This window comes from Thyridium curvatum (assembly GCF_004353045.1).
Source record: "Thyridium curvatum strain D216 chromosome Unknown NODE_28_length_411853_cov_82.906025, whole genome shotgun sequence".
Taxonomy (NCBI): Eukaryota; Fungi; Ascomycota; class Sordariomycetes; order Thyridiales; family Thyridiaceae; genus Thyridium; species Thyridium curvatum.
In genome coordinates, this window is record NW_022156783.1 from 226,447 (window position 1) to 242,794 (window position 16,348).

Here is a 16,348-nt window from a genome sequence, read left to right on the forward strand (position 1 = left end):
GAACGTCAGATCCAGGAACGGTCTGAGAATGCGCAAGAGCTAGCTTGAATGACGTGCTCGTTCACCAACCAACTCGCACGCCTTACCAGCGTTTTTAGCGGCCTGCGTGGGCTCCGTCACAAGCAGAGATTTGAGATCGCGGCGGCTCTCGGCTTGGAGGTTTCCACCCCCGGCTCCGCAAATGCTGCTTACAGTATCAATCTTCATAATGCTCGTCCTCCGGTGTACTTAGGATAATTTGGCCTTGTTTACACCGAGATTTACCGCTTCATTGGGTGGCATGGGGCGGGCAAATTGATGCGGCTATTCTTGGAGGGCCGTCCGCCGTGGTGACTTCAGTAACCAAGGCGCTACTCCGTTACACCCCGCCGACGGAACCAGTTCCCCCAAAGCCCCTCTCGTCCGAACAAGGCGTCAGTCTGAGCAAATGCTTGGCTTTCCAGGTTCTTGGAGATCTCGTCTTGAATGTGGCCGATGACGGGATCAGATGTCCAGACATAGACGGATAGTGGCCGCGAGCCTCCTAGGTGGTCTTGAGACAATTTTCTTCTTTGAGCCCCAAGAAAAAAGAGTTGAAGAATCGCGGCACGAAATTGAGTGATAAAGCTCAGACCCCGCATGACATATTTCTTATCGATTAGAAAGAAAGCGGATCCATCAATGGCCAACTCCAGCGTGGCCGGGGTCGTGCGCCAGCAGATCGCCCAAATCGCCTAACCAAGATCAAAAGATGTGCTCTGGCTAAGACAACATGAGTTTATTTAGGAGATCGAGCCTGTTCATGAACCCGTTCTGTGTTACCTCAAGGCTAGTAGCGCGGCCGTAAAAGGCTACCACACTGCCAAGATCCTCTTGCTCTACAAGATTGAGGGGATTGAAGTTTGTTTGACAAAACTGAAACATGTCAAAGCCGGCCAGGTCTGTTTCCAAGCGTCGTGTCGGATCCAGGTAAGGTTTCTGTTTCACGCCTACGGTTCCGGTATTCGAAATGTACTTGTAAGATCTGGACACCCCAAAGTGCTCTCCGTGACAACTCGCACGGTGGGTGCGATGGGCGGGTTGCCCCAACCTGGGCTGTGTGTCTGATATGGACCTATCTCGGCATCTCAACCGAGCGAGACGGAATCAATCAGACCAGAAGTTTGGATGGCAGAAAGAGTTGATGCTTAAAAGAGCGCATAATGGACCCCTCACGCGCCAATTTCTACTGCAAGGCACGATGGTCAATAATGCAATAGCCGACTGGTCCCTTCACACCAGACCTCAGCCGTCTGTCTTGTGTGTACGTAGGCAAATACAGAGTCCGTGGCTTTCTTTTCAAAATGACATTCAATTATTGGTAGTGAATAAGTAGGTAGCTCTATCAAGGGGTTTCTCGAACTCTTACAATCCCAGTGTTGCTCAGCTGGATAGGTGTGTCGAGGTGACTTGCCCCTTGCATCCACGGGCAAAACGCAGAAGCGAGAAGATACGAGAAGGGAAATCACTGCTATCCACTGTGGCCGAATATACGGACCTGTAATCAAGCCACATCTCGGGCTGTATGCACATGCAGCTCCATCCTGCCCCAGCAAGCACACCCCTGCACGAATTCTTCCTGCCAATCAATCACCCTCCCTTCCAGAGGTTGGCATCGATGGCATCTATCCCGGAGGGTGGGTTTGTCAGAGCGAGCGCATGTTTTAACCAGCCATCTCGACTGGATACCGAGTTGTACTTGTACGACAAGTTGGAGGACAAGGGGTGGCATCTCACTCAGCCGGACTGGCAGACAAGTTGATAAAATACTGCCCTTTTGGGGCCCAACACTCCACTAGGAACTGGCCAAGTTATCGAGTAGCATGGCCTAGTTCTGCATGGTGACTCAATGACAACACGCCGTTGATCGCGCCAGTCGCCTGTACTCACTGCTGTCCCTTGCTTTCCCTGCTTTCTCGCCCAACTGGCGGTGTTTCACTGGCCAATCCAGTGCGCCCTGCTGGACACACTGGCACCACCAGGAAGAAGAAGACTTCCAAGGTTGGTCAGCCACGGCAGCCGACATTTTAGCGGCTGGGCGGGCGCTACCTTAGTTCGCCTTTCGATCTTGGACTGGTGTTCCCATTCGCATCATTCAAACCATGGATGTCCCAAAAACCCCCGTGGAGGGATTTTTGGTGCGAGTGGCCGAGTAAGTACCCAACTTACTGTAGGTACTTTACTGTAGTTACAGGTGAGTAAGTGCTGGAAGCCTGGGTAGCTCGCCGCCTGTCCTGTTGGAGCGATTTAGCACCCTCAAAATCAACGAGTCGGACCTGCCATTGATGGATCTCCGTGTACCTAGTGACTTGGTAGGTTTTTAGTTCGCCAAGAACTGGATAGGGCCAACCAGGAAATGCAAGACATCTATCTCCAGTCTTTGTACGGAGTAAGTCGACGTGAACTCGCTCTTCGTCTTCCCCTTCGTCTTCCTCTTCTCATCCCGGTCGTCTCCCGTCCAATTGCCAGCGCAAAACACCCGACCGTTGCTCTTTAATATATGGTCCATCCCGCATGATCCGGGCGTGCCGCGACCTCTGTGTGCCAGGAAAGGAAGCTCCATCGTTTCAGGCGCTCCCAGTGATCGACGACAAGGCCCCCACTGCAAGCAGGGTCCTGTTTGTTCCCTGTCTGTAACTACCACTCCCTGTCGCCTTATCACACAACCCGTGTGTCGTCTTGCGCGGCTTTCAAACTTTCTCGACAACCATCCAAGACCCTTTGATGCTGTGCTCAAACATCCGACGACCAGTGTCCCCGACACCTATGACGCGAGGCGCTTAAGCCGCTCTATTTCGCCGTTTTGGGCTCCTCGATGCCCTCTGGGTATGCCTTCACGATATTCCTGATTCTTGCCGGCCGAATGCAGTGCTTGGGCGATGCGGTCTTGTCACAAGCTCTCCTTGATCACAGAAGCTGATTTATCTAGCACGCTTCCCTAGGGCTCATCTACCGATTCTACGCGACTGGATTCCTCAAATCTCTGACCACCATGGCCGATTCACGGCGCCGGTTGTTCGGCGCGGTGTTATTGTGCTGGGTGTTTTACTTGATCGGCTTCTCCCAGGCTCGAGAGACGAAATACATCACCGGCACCGACGCCCAGGGCATCACGCGCCAGCTTGCCGTTGACCGTTATCCTGCCCTCTATACCGGCGATTTTGGCGATTGTCTCGGGGGGCAAAGTCTGTTCAACATTACAAAGCTCGACGCTGCATATTATACCGACAACTCTTCCGTCATCTTCCACCTAGATGGCACCTCAAATCTCCGAAACGAATCACTCATGGGTGCGTTATCCTCCCTTTCTAGTCGGGTCATGCGCCGTATTGGGGAAAAAACAAACTAACTGATCTGGCAGTTGTGATCACGTTGGAAGCTTGTAAGGCCTTCCCTCCGCATGTTGTTGTCAAAAGGCGTTTGTACTGACCTCCGCAGATGGTGAAGAGAGATACAGCCAGACAATTGACCCGTGTACTGCCATCTTTATGCGGGATACGTAAGTCGAGACACGCAAAGTGAAGGTCTTCCCGCTAATGCAGTTGTTTGTAGCATGTGTCCGCTCAACGCGAGCAAGCCGATCAGTGCGTATGCAGGGTTCATAATAGGCCCTCAGCAAGTCGGTTCCATCCCTTCCATCGCTTTTGATATCCCCGACTTCGAGGGCTCTATCAAGTTCCAAATCTTCGCCAACTCGAGCCAGACCGAAATCGGCTGTTTCCAAGCTGTCATGACCAACGGCAACACCTTCAGCCATCCAGAGGCAGTCGGCCCAGTCCTGGGTGTCTTTCTTCTTGTAGGCATCATAGCCTCTCTCGCTACGGCCATATACGGTGTCAGCATACCTCACATGAGAACCCACTACGCTCATTCGATCTCGGTTCTGGTCATGTTCGAAACACTTCAGGCCATATTCTTCTCCGGGGCGCTCTCTGTAAACTGGCCCAGCGTCCTCCCAGCATTCTGGAGCAATTTTGCATGGTCAGCAGGCATCATCCGCAGCTCATCCATGGTGAATTCCCTTGACGGGTTTGCCGGTATCAGCGGCAATGCCAGCCAAGCCGGCGGTGCTGGATCCTCGGTCATTAACAGCGGTGGCGGAATGGCCCGCAAGATCTACGGACGTTCGCTGCAGACTGGAGAAGCCGTCGGGCACCTGATGAAGCGCAAGACCTTCAACGAGAGTGATCCGTACGACTACAAATGGGGAGGCGACCCTGTATCACCCGGTATGCCAGCTCCAGGAACATGGACCGGCTTCCCAGCCACGTTGTCCATGGCCGGCGTGCCTTCTGGTGACGCTTTTCTGATCAGCTTGATCTGGTTCTTGGTCTTGCTCGGGCTCGTAATCATCTCAGTGCTTGCTCTCAAAGGGAGCCTCGAGATGCTTGCGCGGTTTAAGAGGATCAAAGAGGATCGCCTGGCGTATTTCCGCTCTCACTATTGGAACTACACACTCCTCGCTGTCTTGAGGACGTTCTTTATCGCCTTCTCCGCAATGACGACTTTTGCAATTTTCCAATTTGCGATCCACGGATCCACCGGCGCGACGGCTATTGCTGCAATCGTTTTCATCCTCTTCTTGGCAGGCGTTGGAGGGATCGCATGGTATGCGTGCCATTTCAGACTCCGTTTCGGAAATTTCTCCATCAGGCCCGACACGGTTGTGTTTCACCAGACTCGCATCGTCAAGGTCATTCCTTGCTTGCTGCCGACCCGGACCAGCACGCTGACGGCAAGGGGCTTGACACCGCGCGCGAATGCCTCGCTGCCCTTCTTCAGGATCCACTACGACGATCAAGACCCAAACAGGGCCACCGTTCACAAGGACCAAGCCTACGTGAAGAGGTTTGGCTGGCTGTCTGCTCGATACCGTCGGACTAGGTGGTGGTTCTTCGTCTACTACCTTGCCTATCAACTGATCCGGGCGGCGTTCATTGGAGGCGCTGGCGCGTCACCTCTAGCGCAAGTCTATGGCCTGCTGGTGGTCGAGATTGTCGCATTCGTCGTCATTGCTAAACTGGACCCCTTCGAAGGCTCTCGGAATACGGCGCTGGCGGTGTGGATGCTCAGTATCAGCAAAGTGGTCACAACTGGCCTGTCTATCGCATTCCTTCCCGCGTTCAACCTAAATAGGATCATCGCTACTGTGCTGGGAGTCATCATCATCGTAGTGCAAGGGTTCCTTGTCATCGCTATGATGATTCTCATTGTTCTAGGCGCCATCTCATCCTGGATGTCGCTCACACGCAATCGTGAAGAATTTGAGCCCGAGTGGCTAGATGGACTTCGACTCCGGTACTTTGAGAACCTCGACAAGAAAGCTGCAGATCTCCCCACGCCTGCAAGCGAAAAGAAGGACAAGAAGGGCAAAGGGAAGGAGAAGGACGGTTCAGATGAGCCCGAAGTACCGAAAGAGCCATACTTCTCGGTCAACACTGTCCGTCGTGCTCCGAAGATCGAGGACGAGAAGGAGCCGCTCGATGAGTTGGCCGAGATGGCGGCCATTGCAAGCCAGAGCGGCGCACGCGAATACTATCGACCGACTAACCGGAGGAGCAGAGCCTATAGTGCCGGCTCGCGATACTCGGTGAATTCAGTAACCTCGACGAATTCGGTGACGACGTTGCCAAAGTCTGGACGCCAGCACCGTGCCTCGTGGAGCTCAAAGGACATTGCAGAGTGGGATGCCTCTGTCACCAAGTCAGAGATTAACAACCCGACACGTTCTCGGAGGGTCAGCAGCTCGAGCCTGAACCACGCATATAAGGACTCTGATAGAAGCTCGACTCCTCTTATCGGTCGGCCAGGCAGTGGTACCAACGGCCGACGATCCATCACACCGTTGCCACCCTCGAGCTTGCGAAACTCGATGACGCCCGGCTCCCCGACCAAAGAGATCCCCGAAGAGGAAGAGGGAGAGGACAGCGAGGTGTCTCCGATCACCGATATCCCCGAGGAGAAATTGGACGAAGAGAAAACCGATCGTCCGTTGGCCCCATAGCATTGGGTCTACCACGACTATCATTTGATGACTTTACGACAATACTAAAAGCTCTTTTTTTCGCTTTCGAAAGGGCATCTCCCCTTACACAGACCTAATATTTCCTTTATACCCTGGGAACTTGCTCCCATGCAACACACGCTTTCAGTAGCGCAAACTTTCACTCTGTATTTAGAAGAATCTGCATCGACAGCTCACCGAGAGCTCCGACATACCTGTTGGCATACCTCACCCTGCATGGAAGCGGCGTTTGTTGCTATTATTATTATCCTGGAGCTGGAGAGGGCTTTTATCTTTGCTTTACGGCTTCATTAGACAGGAGAGATCGCATTTTAAGACCACGGAACGCATCCAGGAACAGCCAACGGGTATCGGCTTTCGTCTAGCATATTTCATTTAGTCTCGGCATTCGGCAGGGCCGTTCCAGCGCTTGTACATAGTATAGTGTAGCTGTGCGGAATGGACATAAATTCCCATTGATCACCTGTGATCCGAAAAGTGATACCGATGTATTTCGGATGACATTTCGGATGGCCATGTGTGTTTCGCACAAGCTAAAAGGAGACAGACCATCGGATGGTTGTGGTCTGACACGGATGCAGGGCTGCCGCACCGTGCGTGCGCCCTGCAAGGTGCAGCAGCCCGGCCCTGGAACTTGCGAGGCCGATCCCCGACGTTACGACCAGGCCGTGCCCCTCCTTTTGCGGCGGGACGATAACCCCGCCGCCCATTGCGAACTGCCGCGCCCGCTATGCGACAGAGCTTCACTAGTAGTAGGAGGAGAGCTCTGGAAGGATGCAAGCGACAAAAAGGAGGGGTGTGTGGTCCACTCTGTATCTGTACCAGTCCATCTTTCCCGTAAATGTAATAACTACCTTACGAACGAGAGCTCTCTGATTCGCTCACCCCAATTTCTGGGCGTGAGCTGGTGTATAAGTTGCCTTTTCTACAGGGCTCCGAGAATGTCTTCATGCTCTCCGTTTGTGTCTTGGACAAGGCTTCTTCTATTTGTGTTTATAAGCATTTGCGAGAAGGGCACATTGTAAAGAGTATTCCGGTCACAGTGTATCGGCCTTGTAGTGTTATCTCCCCGGATTCAAGTCAGTCGGGTCGACGACCGCCCACCGGGGCCAGACTAACGGGTCTCGGCGGAGACCAGATTTGTGTGTGAGGGATACTTCCGAATAGCGAAGCTCTGGGGTTGGTGGATGACAGAGCATTACATAAATGACTAGCTAGCGAACGGTCAGTCCATAATTCACCCGGGGCGAGCAAAGGTATATACTGGACAGTAGATTTCTTTCGCTTTTCCTCTGGGGAGGATCTTCTTTTTGCGACTTTGCTTCTTTCATCATCATCATCATCCTCCTCCAATTTGCTCCGTGCAGCACCCTCCTCGCCTTCGAAACGGATAGTGCGATAACTCGGGAGCTTGAAAGGAACAATCACTACGCCAACTCTTCTCTCCACAGAGAAACAGCACATATAGAGCTCAAGCAGAGCCAAAAAGAAGGGTCCTCTACGAATCATGGCTTCCGGCGGAAACGGCGCGGCCTCGGTCCCCGAGCTGCTGGACCTGACCATCGACAACATCACGCCCAACACGGTGCGCATCAACTCGCAGGCCAAGGACGCGCGCCTGCGGTACCTGATGGAGCGCCTCGTCGTGCACCTGCACGACTTTGCGCGCGAGACGCGCCTCAGCAGCGACGAGTGGATGACGGGCCTCATGTTCCTCATCGCCACGGGCCAGATCTGCAGCGACGTGCGCAACGAGTTCATCCTGCTGTCCGACATCCTGGGCCTGTCGCTGCTCGTCGACAGCATCAACCACCCCAAGCCGCCCGCGGGCACCGAGGGCTCCGTCCTGGGGCCCTTCCACACGCACGACGCGCCGACGCTGCCCAACGGCGCGTCCATGACGTCGGACCCGGAGGGCGAGCCGCTGCTGGCCGTGTGCACGGTGCGGGACCCGCAGGGCCGGCCCGTGGCGGGCGTCAAGGTCGACATCTGGGAGACGGACAGCTCGGGCCACTACGACGTGCAGCACTCGGACCGCGGCGAGCCGTCGGAGCGGTGCGTCATGGTCACCGACGAGCAGGGCCGGTTCTGGTTCAAGGGCATCAAGCCCGTCAGCTACCCCATCCCGCACGACGGGCCCGTGGGCAAGCTGCTGGACCGCCTGGGCCGGCACTGCTGGCGCCCAGCGCACATGCACTTTATGTTTGAGAAGGAGGGCTGGGACCACCTCATCACGTAAGTTTTTTTTTGTCGCCTCTCACTCTCTCCCCTTTGATGATGTGGTGAGGAGGTTTAATGTGGCTGATGCTTTGTTTTATAGGGCGCTGTATGTCCGAGGCGACCCGTACGAGACGTCCGACGCCGTCTTTGGCGTCAAGAAGAGCCTGGTCATCGATCTGGACAAGGTCGACAAGAAGACGGCCGAGGAGTACGGCGTCGACGAGGGCATCCTGCTGCTCAAGCACGACTTTGTGCTGGTGACGCAGAAGGAGACGGAGGAGCTGAGGGATCGGAACGCGGTCGAGGCGCTGAAGAAGCTGGGCCTCAACATGAAGCTCGTCGACCATCTTCCCGTGCCCGACCTCGACTGAAGTCCGTTCAGGGGCATTTGTACGATAGCACCCCCCTTTGAATAGATTAGGGGTCCTAGAGACAAAAACGAAGGTTGCTTTTAAGTCCAGCAGTGCTCAATGGGAGCGGGGCCCGGTCTTGACAAGTTTCATGGCGTTCTCGAAGTAGCCTTGAGTTCCCCCGTACTTCAATATGATCTCGTCAATGTCGACAGACTCGACAGGTTGTGTTCGCTTCCGGCCAACGAGAGCCGCGTTCCTCGTGCTTGGTATCCTCAGCATCTCCCGCTCGACTACCCACCCGCAGTCAGCGGCAATGTCCGCCACCCATTCCGTGAGGGACGCATACGCGGAACCTCCTTTGGACTTGTCCTTTGGCGGAGCAGCTCTGAACTTGGCGCCAGTCAGATTGTGGCTGCAGCACGGTATGGAGATCCACGGGCAGTCCGATATGGCGCCGAGAATCGGTGTCCAGGGTGTGAGCTCGTCAGCATGATTGGAGACGATGAACGTGCCTTTGGGGAATCGACCATCCTGGAATCTTTCGTTGTCAACACATTCCTTGTCGCTTTCTTCCGTGGCAGGCATCGCAACGATCGAGGGCAGGAGGACACGCTCTTGCAGGGTGCTAGACTTCTTGCCATCGGCATCGACAACGACGTCGTTGTAAATGTCCCAGGATTTACGCGCCCTTGCATCGAATCCCCAGCCTTTGTAACCCTCCTTGTTCAAAAGGTAGGTCAGCAGCCCGTTGCCACAGCCAATGTCCACGAACCCCGGAAACGGCTGGTCCTTGTACATTTCTCTCCACAGCTCAATGAGGAATGCGGCAATAGACAGATCTTCAAACACATGCTTCCCCGGGTCGGTATTCTCTCTCCAACTGCCAAGCAGATCTCTAGCATAGCGGTCCTTGAGATCGTGATAGCAGTCCTGGACAGTCGCTTGAGGCACCAGCTGGTCATGATGGACCCGTTTGACATAGCCAGTGCGCTTGCCCTCGCCGTGCTTGTGGATGACACTGATCATCATGAGCGCGGTCCGCTCCAGCTTGACGGGCCTTGCTATCCTGTCCTCGTCACTCAGGAAGCGGTAGTGGATGGAAACGGTGCCCTTGCTCTCGGCCGGATTCCACTCGTGCAGGTAGCCCAGGCCTCGCACTTTGGGGTGGTAGAAGGGAATCTCTTCCACGGTAGCGATGTGCGGCAAGTAAACAACGAGCGTCTTTTGGGGTGCCGCATCCGCCAAGACCGAAGTGTCGTTGTAGAAGATACACGTTTGGAGTAGGGGCCTGTCTCGCTTGGCGTTCCTTGGGATGAGCCGCCGGACGATGACCCTGCCACGCTGGAAACCGTCGATCTGCGGAATGACCGGCCGCAGCCCTTCAGACTCCGGGACGCCCTCAAGCACAACCTCATCGTCGCAGCCTTCGTGCTCGGCGATCAGGTCCGCCCTGAACAGCCAGTTTGACAGGAGGTTTGGGTTCTGAATCAGGTTCAGCATGACCTTCTTGAAGATGGCCGGGTCGAAGGCACAGCCATGACGGCATATTGGAGAAAAGAGGGCACTCTGGTCGTTGGTCTGACGTATGAGTGGTGCTGCGTCCTGGGCAAAGGCCTCTGGGGTAAGAGTCATCTCCTTGGCTTCTGCATCGAGAGCTTGGCTCGATCTGGGCCTTGTGGAGGCAGCGGTGCAGGCTCGCCTCTGTGGTGAGGCCTGAGGGCAGGATGGTCCAGATAGCGGTGATCGGCTCGGAGATTCTGGCTCTGTCAAAGGCGTGCCGAGCTGGATGAGAAGCCAAGTAACAGGGTAGTATAATCGAAAACCACGGTTGAGTCAAAGGATCGTTCTAGATGCTCAGCTACATGCAGATTAAGGGAATTTTTGAGTGGGTCAAGTTAGAGAAGGGACAGGTATGGGCTTGGAGAAGCTGCCAGTGAGTATTGACCTGCTTATGACTGCATTCAACTTGGCACCTCGAGTGTGAACTCGAGAGCGGTCCCAAAGACAATGCGATGTTGAAAGCAGAGCAGCGAGTGGTTGGTAAAGAGTTGTGGGCTGGTAAGGTGAGACTGAAGAGACTGACGGTCATTACTGCTGCAGCTAACCATGCCTACAAGTACTGGGCTGGGGCCAGAAGAGCCAAAAGAGCCCAGATAAGACAATGCTTCTTGCTTTTGATCTGTACAACCTCATCTGCACGTCAGGACACAGCTGGCAGGCCTCGCATCGCCAATAGTCATTGTACTTGGTACATCTCATGAGGCTGCTGCAACGGGTCGGGTCCTGCAGCACCATCCATCCCCATGCATCGCAAGCCTCGCATCGTCAGACATCGCATTTCAACTCTGAGAACGGCGTGATATTGGGGTTTGTAACTTGTAAGCTACTTGCACACTTCATGCATAATTAACATGGAAAGAAGAGGAGACCTGTCACGTAATTCGAGCTGGTCAAGATGTCGCCACCAGACAGTGACCGAGAGCCTGGCCAGTAGGCACCTGTAGTTGTGAAAACCTGGAGTGGGATAGCACATGAGAGCACTGACGATCCGACGCCCAGCGGTGCAGTAGGAGGCATCAGGCACATGTTCCAGGCCATTCATGCCTGGCTTTGCCGCCTCGATGCGCTATGTGTCACCCACTGAATCGGATCCCCACTTTTTCCCACCCTTCCCTTCCAGTAGTGCCTCCCACCTGGGCAGGCTCGGTCCCCACCTTTTCCACCCTCGAATTCTCCCACATTCAAATAACGTTAGGTACTCCCTCTTTATCTACAAACTTCGCCCACTCCGTTCTCTTCCATCAACATCCAACAGAAAGAACAGAACATTCTGCTTCTTCTTTTAAAGTCCACCACCACCCGGAAACACCACTCTCTCCACTCAAACCCATCAAGTCGATACACATCGCACACATCACACGCCCAGCGAGACACTCTACAGTCGTCGGTCGCTGCCTCCCCGCCCCTCCATACCGAAACCTCACCTAGAGTACCCCCGCAACACCAGGGTTTATGTCAATCGAAAATCTCAAGTCTTTCGGTACGCCTCTCTCCCCTGTCTATTCCTCTCTCGACCCTCTCTCCCCTCAGCAGCGATGGCGATGACGATGATGGCGATGGCCCGTTTTTGGCCCCCATGGTCGTCGTCGTCATGCCATTACTCGGGCGATTCGCTTTGCGCGCATTCGCACAGCACAGCCGTCCTCTGAAGCCTGCCCCACCGTTGCGCACCCTCTTCGCATCGTGGGAAACAAATGCTAACTTGCCATTCCTCTCACCTGCAGACCCCTTCGCTGACGTCGAGGAGGACACCGGAGAAAAGGCAAAGCCTCAGGATTACATCCACATCCGTATCCAGCGTACGTATTGCCGCCAGCCCCCCCCCTCTGCCACCCAACCAACCCACTCCGTCGAAATTGCCGGGCTCTCTCACGTGCTGCGATGTGTCAATGCGCCACACCCTTACCAATCGCCCACTCTAACCAACCCAATCCCAAACCCAAACCCAACCCTCCTCTCCCAAAAGTCTGTGTGACGTAGGCTGACATCCCGCATTCCAGAGCGCAATGGACGTAAGACCTTGACTACCGTTCAGGGCATCCCCAAGAAATTCTCTCGCAAGAAGATCCTCTCTGTCGTCAAGAAGAAGTTCGCCTGCAATGGCACCATCGTCCACGATGAAGACATGGGCGAGGTGATTCAGCTCCAGGGCGACCAGCGCAAGCATATGCAGGAATTCCTCGTCGACAAGGAAGAGGGCCTTGAGCTCGACCCCAAGACCATCAAGGCAAGTTTTGACCTCTTGCATACACTCTCATGTCTACGCACACATTACCTCACAGCACACATTCGGACTAACATCTTTGTCCCCCTTGTACAGGTCCACGGTTTCTAAACCCGCCATGCCGCTTCGTCCCAGCTGTCGCCTTGGCTAGAGGGTAGCCTTTGGAGATGCTATCTCCGCAAGAGGTACTACCGGCTTGGCAACTGAGCCTTCAATAAGCCGAAGCTTTGAGTCGAGCGAGTGGGACATGAGCATGATACCCGGTTTTGGACTTGGCGCGATTTCTTCAGTCAGTGGATGGATCCGGTCTTCGCTTTTCGTGGACGGCCGTCTCTCGACGCCCGCTACCTTGCACCGAGAGACGGCCATGCCGCACCCTGCGTTACATTCATTATACTCCCGCAGGCGATAGCAGATAGCATCTCATCAATAGACTCGTTACGAGAACTCGCTTCTTTTTCTTGGTACTTTGTGCTTCTGCTAACGAAGCAGCTATTCCTTGCCAACACGCTCGTGATAAAAACTGGGTGAAAATATACAATCAAACTCGAGGGGGTATATCTGCAAACACAACACAATACAACACAACAGGAAGAACAGTGAAGAAGCAAATTGAGGGAGCTTGGACGATCCTTAGACCATTTACAGATCCCTCGTGGCATTGCCCAAATCGAACAGCCGCCCTGCCACTCTCGCGGTCTGCACCCAGGCTCTACGAAGGATCAACGTGAGCGGTATGTTGTCCGGGTAGTCGGCACGGTTGGAGTGCAGCTGCGCGAGCAGGGAGACCATGCTGATGAAGCTGGCGATGGAGAAGACCGAGATGGAGATGGACGTCTCCTTGCGGATGTTGATCTTGCGCTGGGTAATGTGATACAGTGCCGTCAGCGTCGTGGCGATGCATATCCACGCGGGGAGCAGGAGGCGCGGGTCGGCAGAGCCGCCCGTCAGGTACAGGACCCAGGAGGTGAGGTAGCCGTTGAGCGCGTTGATGGCCAGCAGGCGGACTATGGAGGCCTGCGGGGTGTAGTTCAGGAGCCTGGTAGAGAGGAAGAGAGACAGGTTAGTGGACTGTGGGAGATGTGTAAAGGAGGGGTGGTGAGCAAAGTGGAGCGAGCATACCATCTTGACATGAGGCAGTCTGTGAAGAAGAACGATAGGTAGGCTGATGAGCCGCACTGTAGTTGAAAGGAAGCCATATCAGCATGTTCCCTCACGCCTTGATCTTGAACAGACGAGGTCAGACACTCCCAAGGGGCACACAACATACCCACATGATTGCCAGGCACGTCTCCGTCAGCCGCAACCTGCTCTCAAACGACATGTCCTGGTAAGAAGGCCCCGGGGTCGTCGTCGTCGTCGTCGCCGTCGCCGCCGCTACGGACGGGGTCGTCGTCACGGCCAGCGACATCTCGACGAGGTGCTTGAGCTGCAGAAGCAGGCGGGCGGCGCTCGGGAGGCCCCACCATATCGCCGGCGCGCACGCGAGCAGGCGGCAGGCGAAGAGCGGTGCGTGCCACCGCTCCGGCACGCCGAGGACGACGGCGACGCGGGGCTGCAGCAGCGTCGGCCGCGCCCCGGCTGCTACCGCGTCGCTGCTGTTGCCGCTGTTGCCATTTCCGGTGTTGCTGGTACCACCGGCGTTCCGCCCGCGGCGGAGGCGGGCGGCCATGCAAAGTCGAGGAGGGGTACGTACCGCCGCGCAGCGCAGGGGGGGTTTGACTGCTTGGTGCCGCAGGGAGGGACTGAGGCTGTGCAGAAAGCAGCGAGCTGAGGTTGTGTGTGGAGCGAGAGCCCTCTCTGAGAGGATATGTTTCAGAGTGAAAGACAGCTAGAGATGATGGAGCGAGAGAAGCACAGTGTGTTCAGAATCGGCACATGCCCCCCTTTTCTGCAGTCGTAAACAAGCCAGACAGTGGTTTGCACTTCGCTGGCGTGCGTATCCAGAGAAATGAAAAGAAGACAGAGCGCAAATTGGGCGCTTGCCCTGTAAACGATCGGGCAGGGAACCTTGGCGGCTTCCAGACCCAGGTTTGACGAGCTGGGCGGTAGGTACGAGAGAGGGGGCCGCGTCTCGATTTGGCAGTCGGTGCTGTCATAGGGGAAAGCCAGCCCTGGAGGTCAATTGTGCCGCCTGATTGGCCGCCTGTCAGCGTTCCCGCCCACCGTTCTGTCGATGGTTCTGGTTCTGGGCCCGGACGTCACAGCGCAGAAAATAATATACGGAGACGCTGTTTCTCCGTTTTGTGTTAGTGGCCCCGGTCCCTGGCGCTGATCTTCAAAATTTCTGGGAGCTTTCGCCAGCACCGCCAGCCGCTCAACACCAACACCCAGACGAGTTTTGCGACGGGATTGACAACCCCAGGAGCTTGGCGTGGGTGCTGCGACTTTGTGAATACTCTTCGACAGACAGGTCGCTGCGGAAATACTGGCGACCCGATCTGCAGCCGAAGCACTTCTAGCCATGGCGGCCAACTTCCGAACGAGGCCGTGGATCATGCCATTGGTCCTGCGGTCGAGACCCTCGGCAGCGGCCATGGCGCCGGCGACGAGGATAACAGCTTCTTACCTTGCCTCGAGGCACCTGTCAACGACGAGCCGGACATGCGCTAGGCCAGGAGGCAACAGGACATCAAACAAGGCGAACAAGGACTACAGAGCGAATGCGTCGAAGTTCGAAAGCCCTTCGCCCGTGACGCAGGCGATGGCGAGGCCCGAAGCGCAACACCTCCCTTCCGAGGCAATCTACATGAGGGCGCCATGTACGTGATGTCCAAAACTGTGCAGCTCTCAGGCGTAGAGGTTGGATCACCGGGAGTCGCAGCAGCAGCAGTACATCGCTCTGACCCATGTCGGAACACCACTGTCAAGATGAGACCTCTTATGCTCCTCACCTCTCCCGGGCACCTGCATTTCTCTTCTCTTTTTGATGATACTAACGCGTTTGTCTTGCAGACACATTCGTGCCTCCTCCCCTGACGAAATACCTGCTCCGGCCCGGCACCCTCCTCAGCCTCCTGCGCTCCCGCTTCGTCCAGCACGCCAAGGACGCCTTCAACCTGGCCATGTACAAGTTCTCGTCCAAGCCGGGCTACCTGAAGGGCGCGCGCTTCAAGCTGCACCGCTCGAGCATCGTGCCCACCGCCAAGGCCATGCACGTCGCCATGTCCGAGGCCCTGGCCCGGGGCGACAAGGACGCCCTGCGCGCCGTCGTCTGCCAGCGCCTCTACAACCAGCTCGCGCCCTCCATCGACGCCCGCAGGAAGGGCCAGCGCTTCGAGTGGTCGCTCGTCGGCTACACGCGCTCCCACGCCTACCCGCGCCTCGTCGACCACAAGATCATGATGATGCAGAACCCCGGCGGCGGGCCCACGGCCGTCTGGCGCCAGGCCGTCGTCGCCATCTCGAGCCGGCAGCGCCTCGTCGAGCACGACGACAACCTGGCCGGCGTCGAGGTCGTCGGCAGCGCCCGCGAGACCAACTCGCTCGAGTACCTCATCATGGTCGCCAGCGTCGACGGCCGCACCTTCCAGACCCGGGACTGGCGCATCTTTGGCTACGCCGAGGAGGCCACGCCCGAGTCGTGGAAGGAGGAGATGCGCAGCATCGAGGAGATGGAGCAGGACAGGCTCAAGAAGTACAAGTCGTGAGGAGGAGACGAGAAGGCTAGGTTGATGTGAGCTCATGTAAAAGCTTCTGTATATTGTACCAACACGTAAAACCAAAAAGTTATCTTTTGTAGCATTAGTCACTGTAAGACAACAATGGCATTGTACATCTCACAAAAAGTATCCCCTTGGACCGATCTGTGTCGTAACAGCAAACTTTGCATTATTCCGCGTGCTAGCACGTTTAATGACAACATTCTTCTCTATCTGCAAACTCAGATCGCACGATATCACACCAAATTTTCTCCTTCCATCACCGTCAGACCACCCTTGACACCTC

The 16,348-nt window shown here is 55.6% G+C and overlaps 4 protein-coding genes across 4 annotated transcripts; 3 read left to right on the forward strand and 1 right to left on the reverse strand.

The window, feature by feature from the left end:
- Positions 1–3,010: 3,010 nt before the first annotated feature.
- Positions 3,011–6,022, forward strand: E0L32_005420 (uncharacterized protein; the record flags this gene model as incomplete). The annotated part of the gene is made up of 4 exons (XM_031139940.1): positions 3,011–3,308; positions 3,380–3,400; positions 3,457–3,517; positions 3,571–6,022. The coding sequence occupies 4 exons, from the start codon at positions 3,011–3,013 to the stop codon at positions 6,020–6,022; spliced, it is 2,832 nt and encodes a 943-aa protein (XP_030996167.1).
- A 1,528-nt stretch (positions 6,023–7,550) lies between these two features.
- E0L32_005421 (uncharacterized protein) lies at positions 7,551–8,634 on the forward strand (the record flags this gene model as incomplete). The annotated part of the gene is made up of 2 exons (XM_031139941.1): positions 7,551–8,278; positions 8,364–8,634. The coding sequence occupies 2 exons, from the start codon at positions 7,551–7,553 to the stop codon at positions 8,632–8,634; spliced, it is 999 nt and encodes a 332-aa protein (XP_030996168.1).
- Positions 8,635–8,730: 96 nt separating this feature from the next.
- Positions 8,731–10,248, reverse strand: E0L32_005422 (uncharacterized protein; the record flags this gene model as incomplete). The annotated part of the gene is made up of 1 exon (XM_031139942.1): positions 8,731–10,248. One exon carries the CDS (start codon positions 10,246–10,248, stop codon positions 8,731–8,733), a length of 1,518 nt encoding a protein of 505 aa, XP_030996169.1.
- Positions 10,249–11,767: 1,519 nt separating this feature from the next.
- Positions 11,768–16,050, forward strand: E0L32_005423 (uncharacterized protein; the record flags this gene model as incomplete). The annotated part of the gene is made up of 6 exons (XM_031139943.1): positions 11,768–11,975; positions 12,177–12,434; positions 13,038–13,462; positions 13,686–14,088; positions 14,848–15,162; positions 15,356–16,050. The coding sequence occupies 6 exons, from the start codon at positions 11,768–11,770 to the stop codon at positions 16,048–16,050; spliced, it is 2,304 nt and encodes a 767-aa protein (XP_030996170.1).
- Positions 16,051–16,348: the final 298 nt, after the last annotated feature.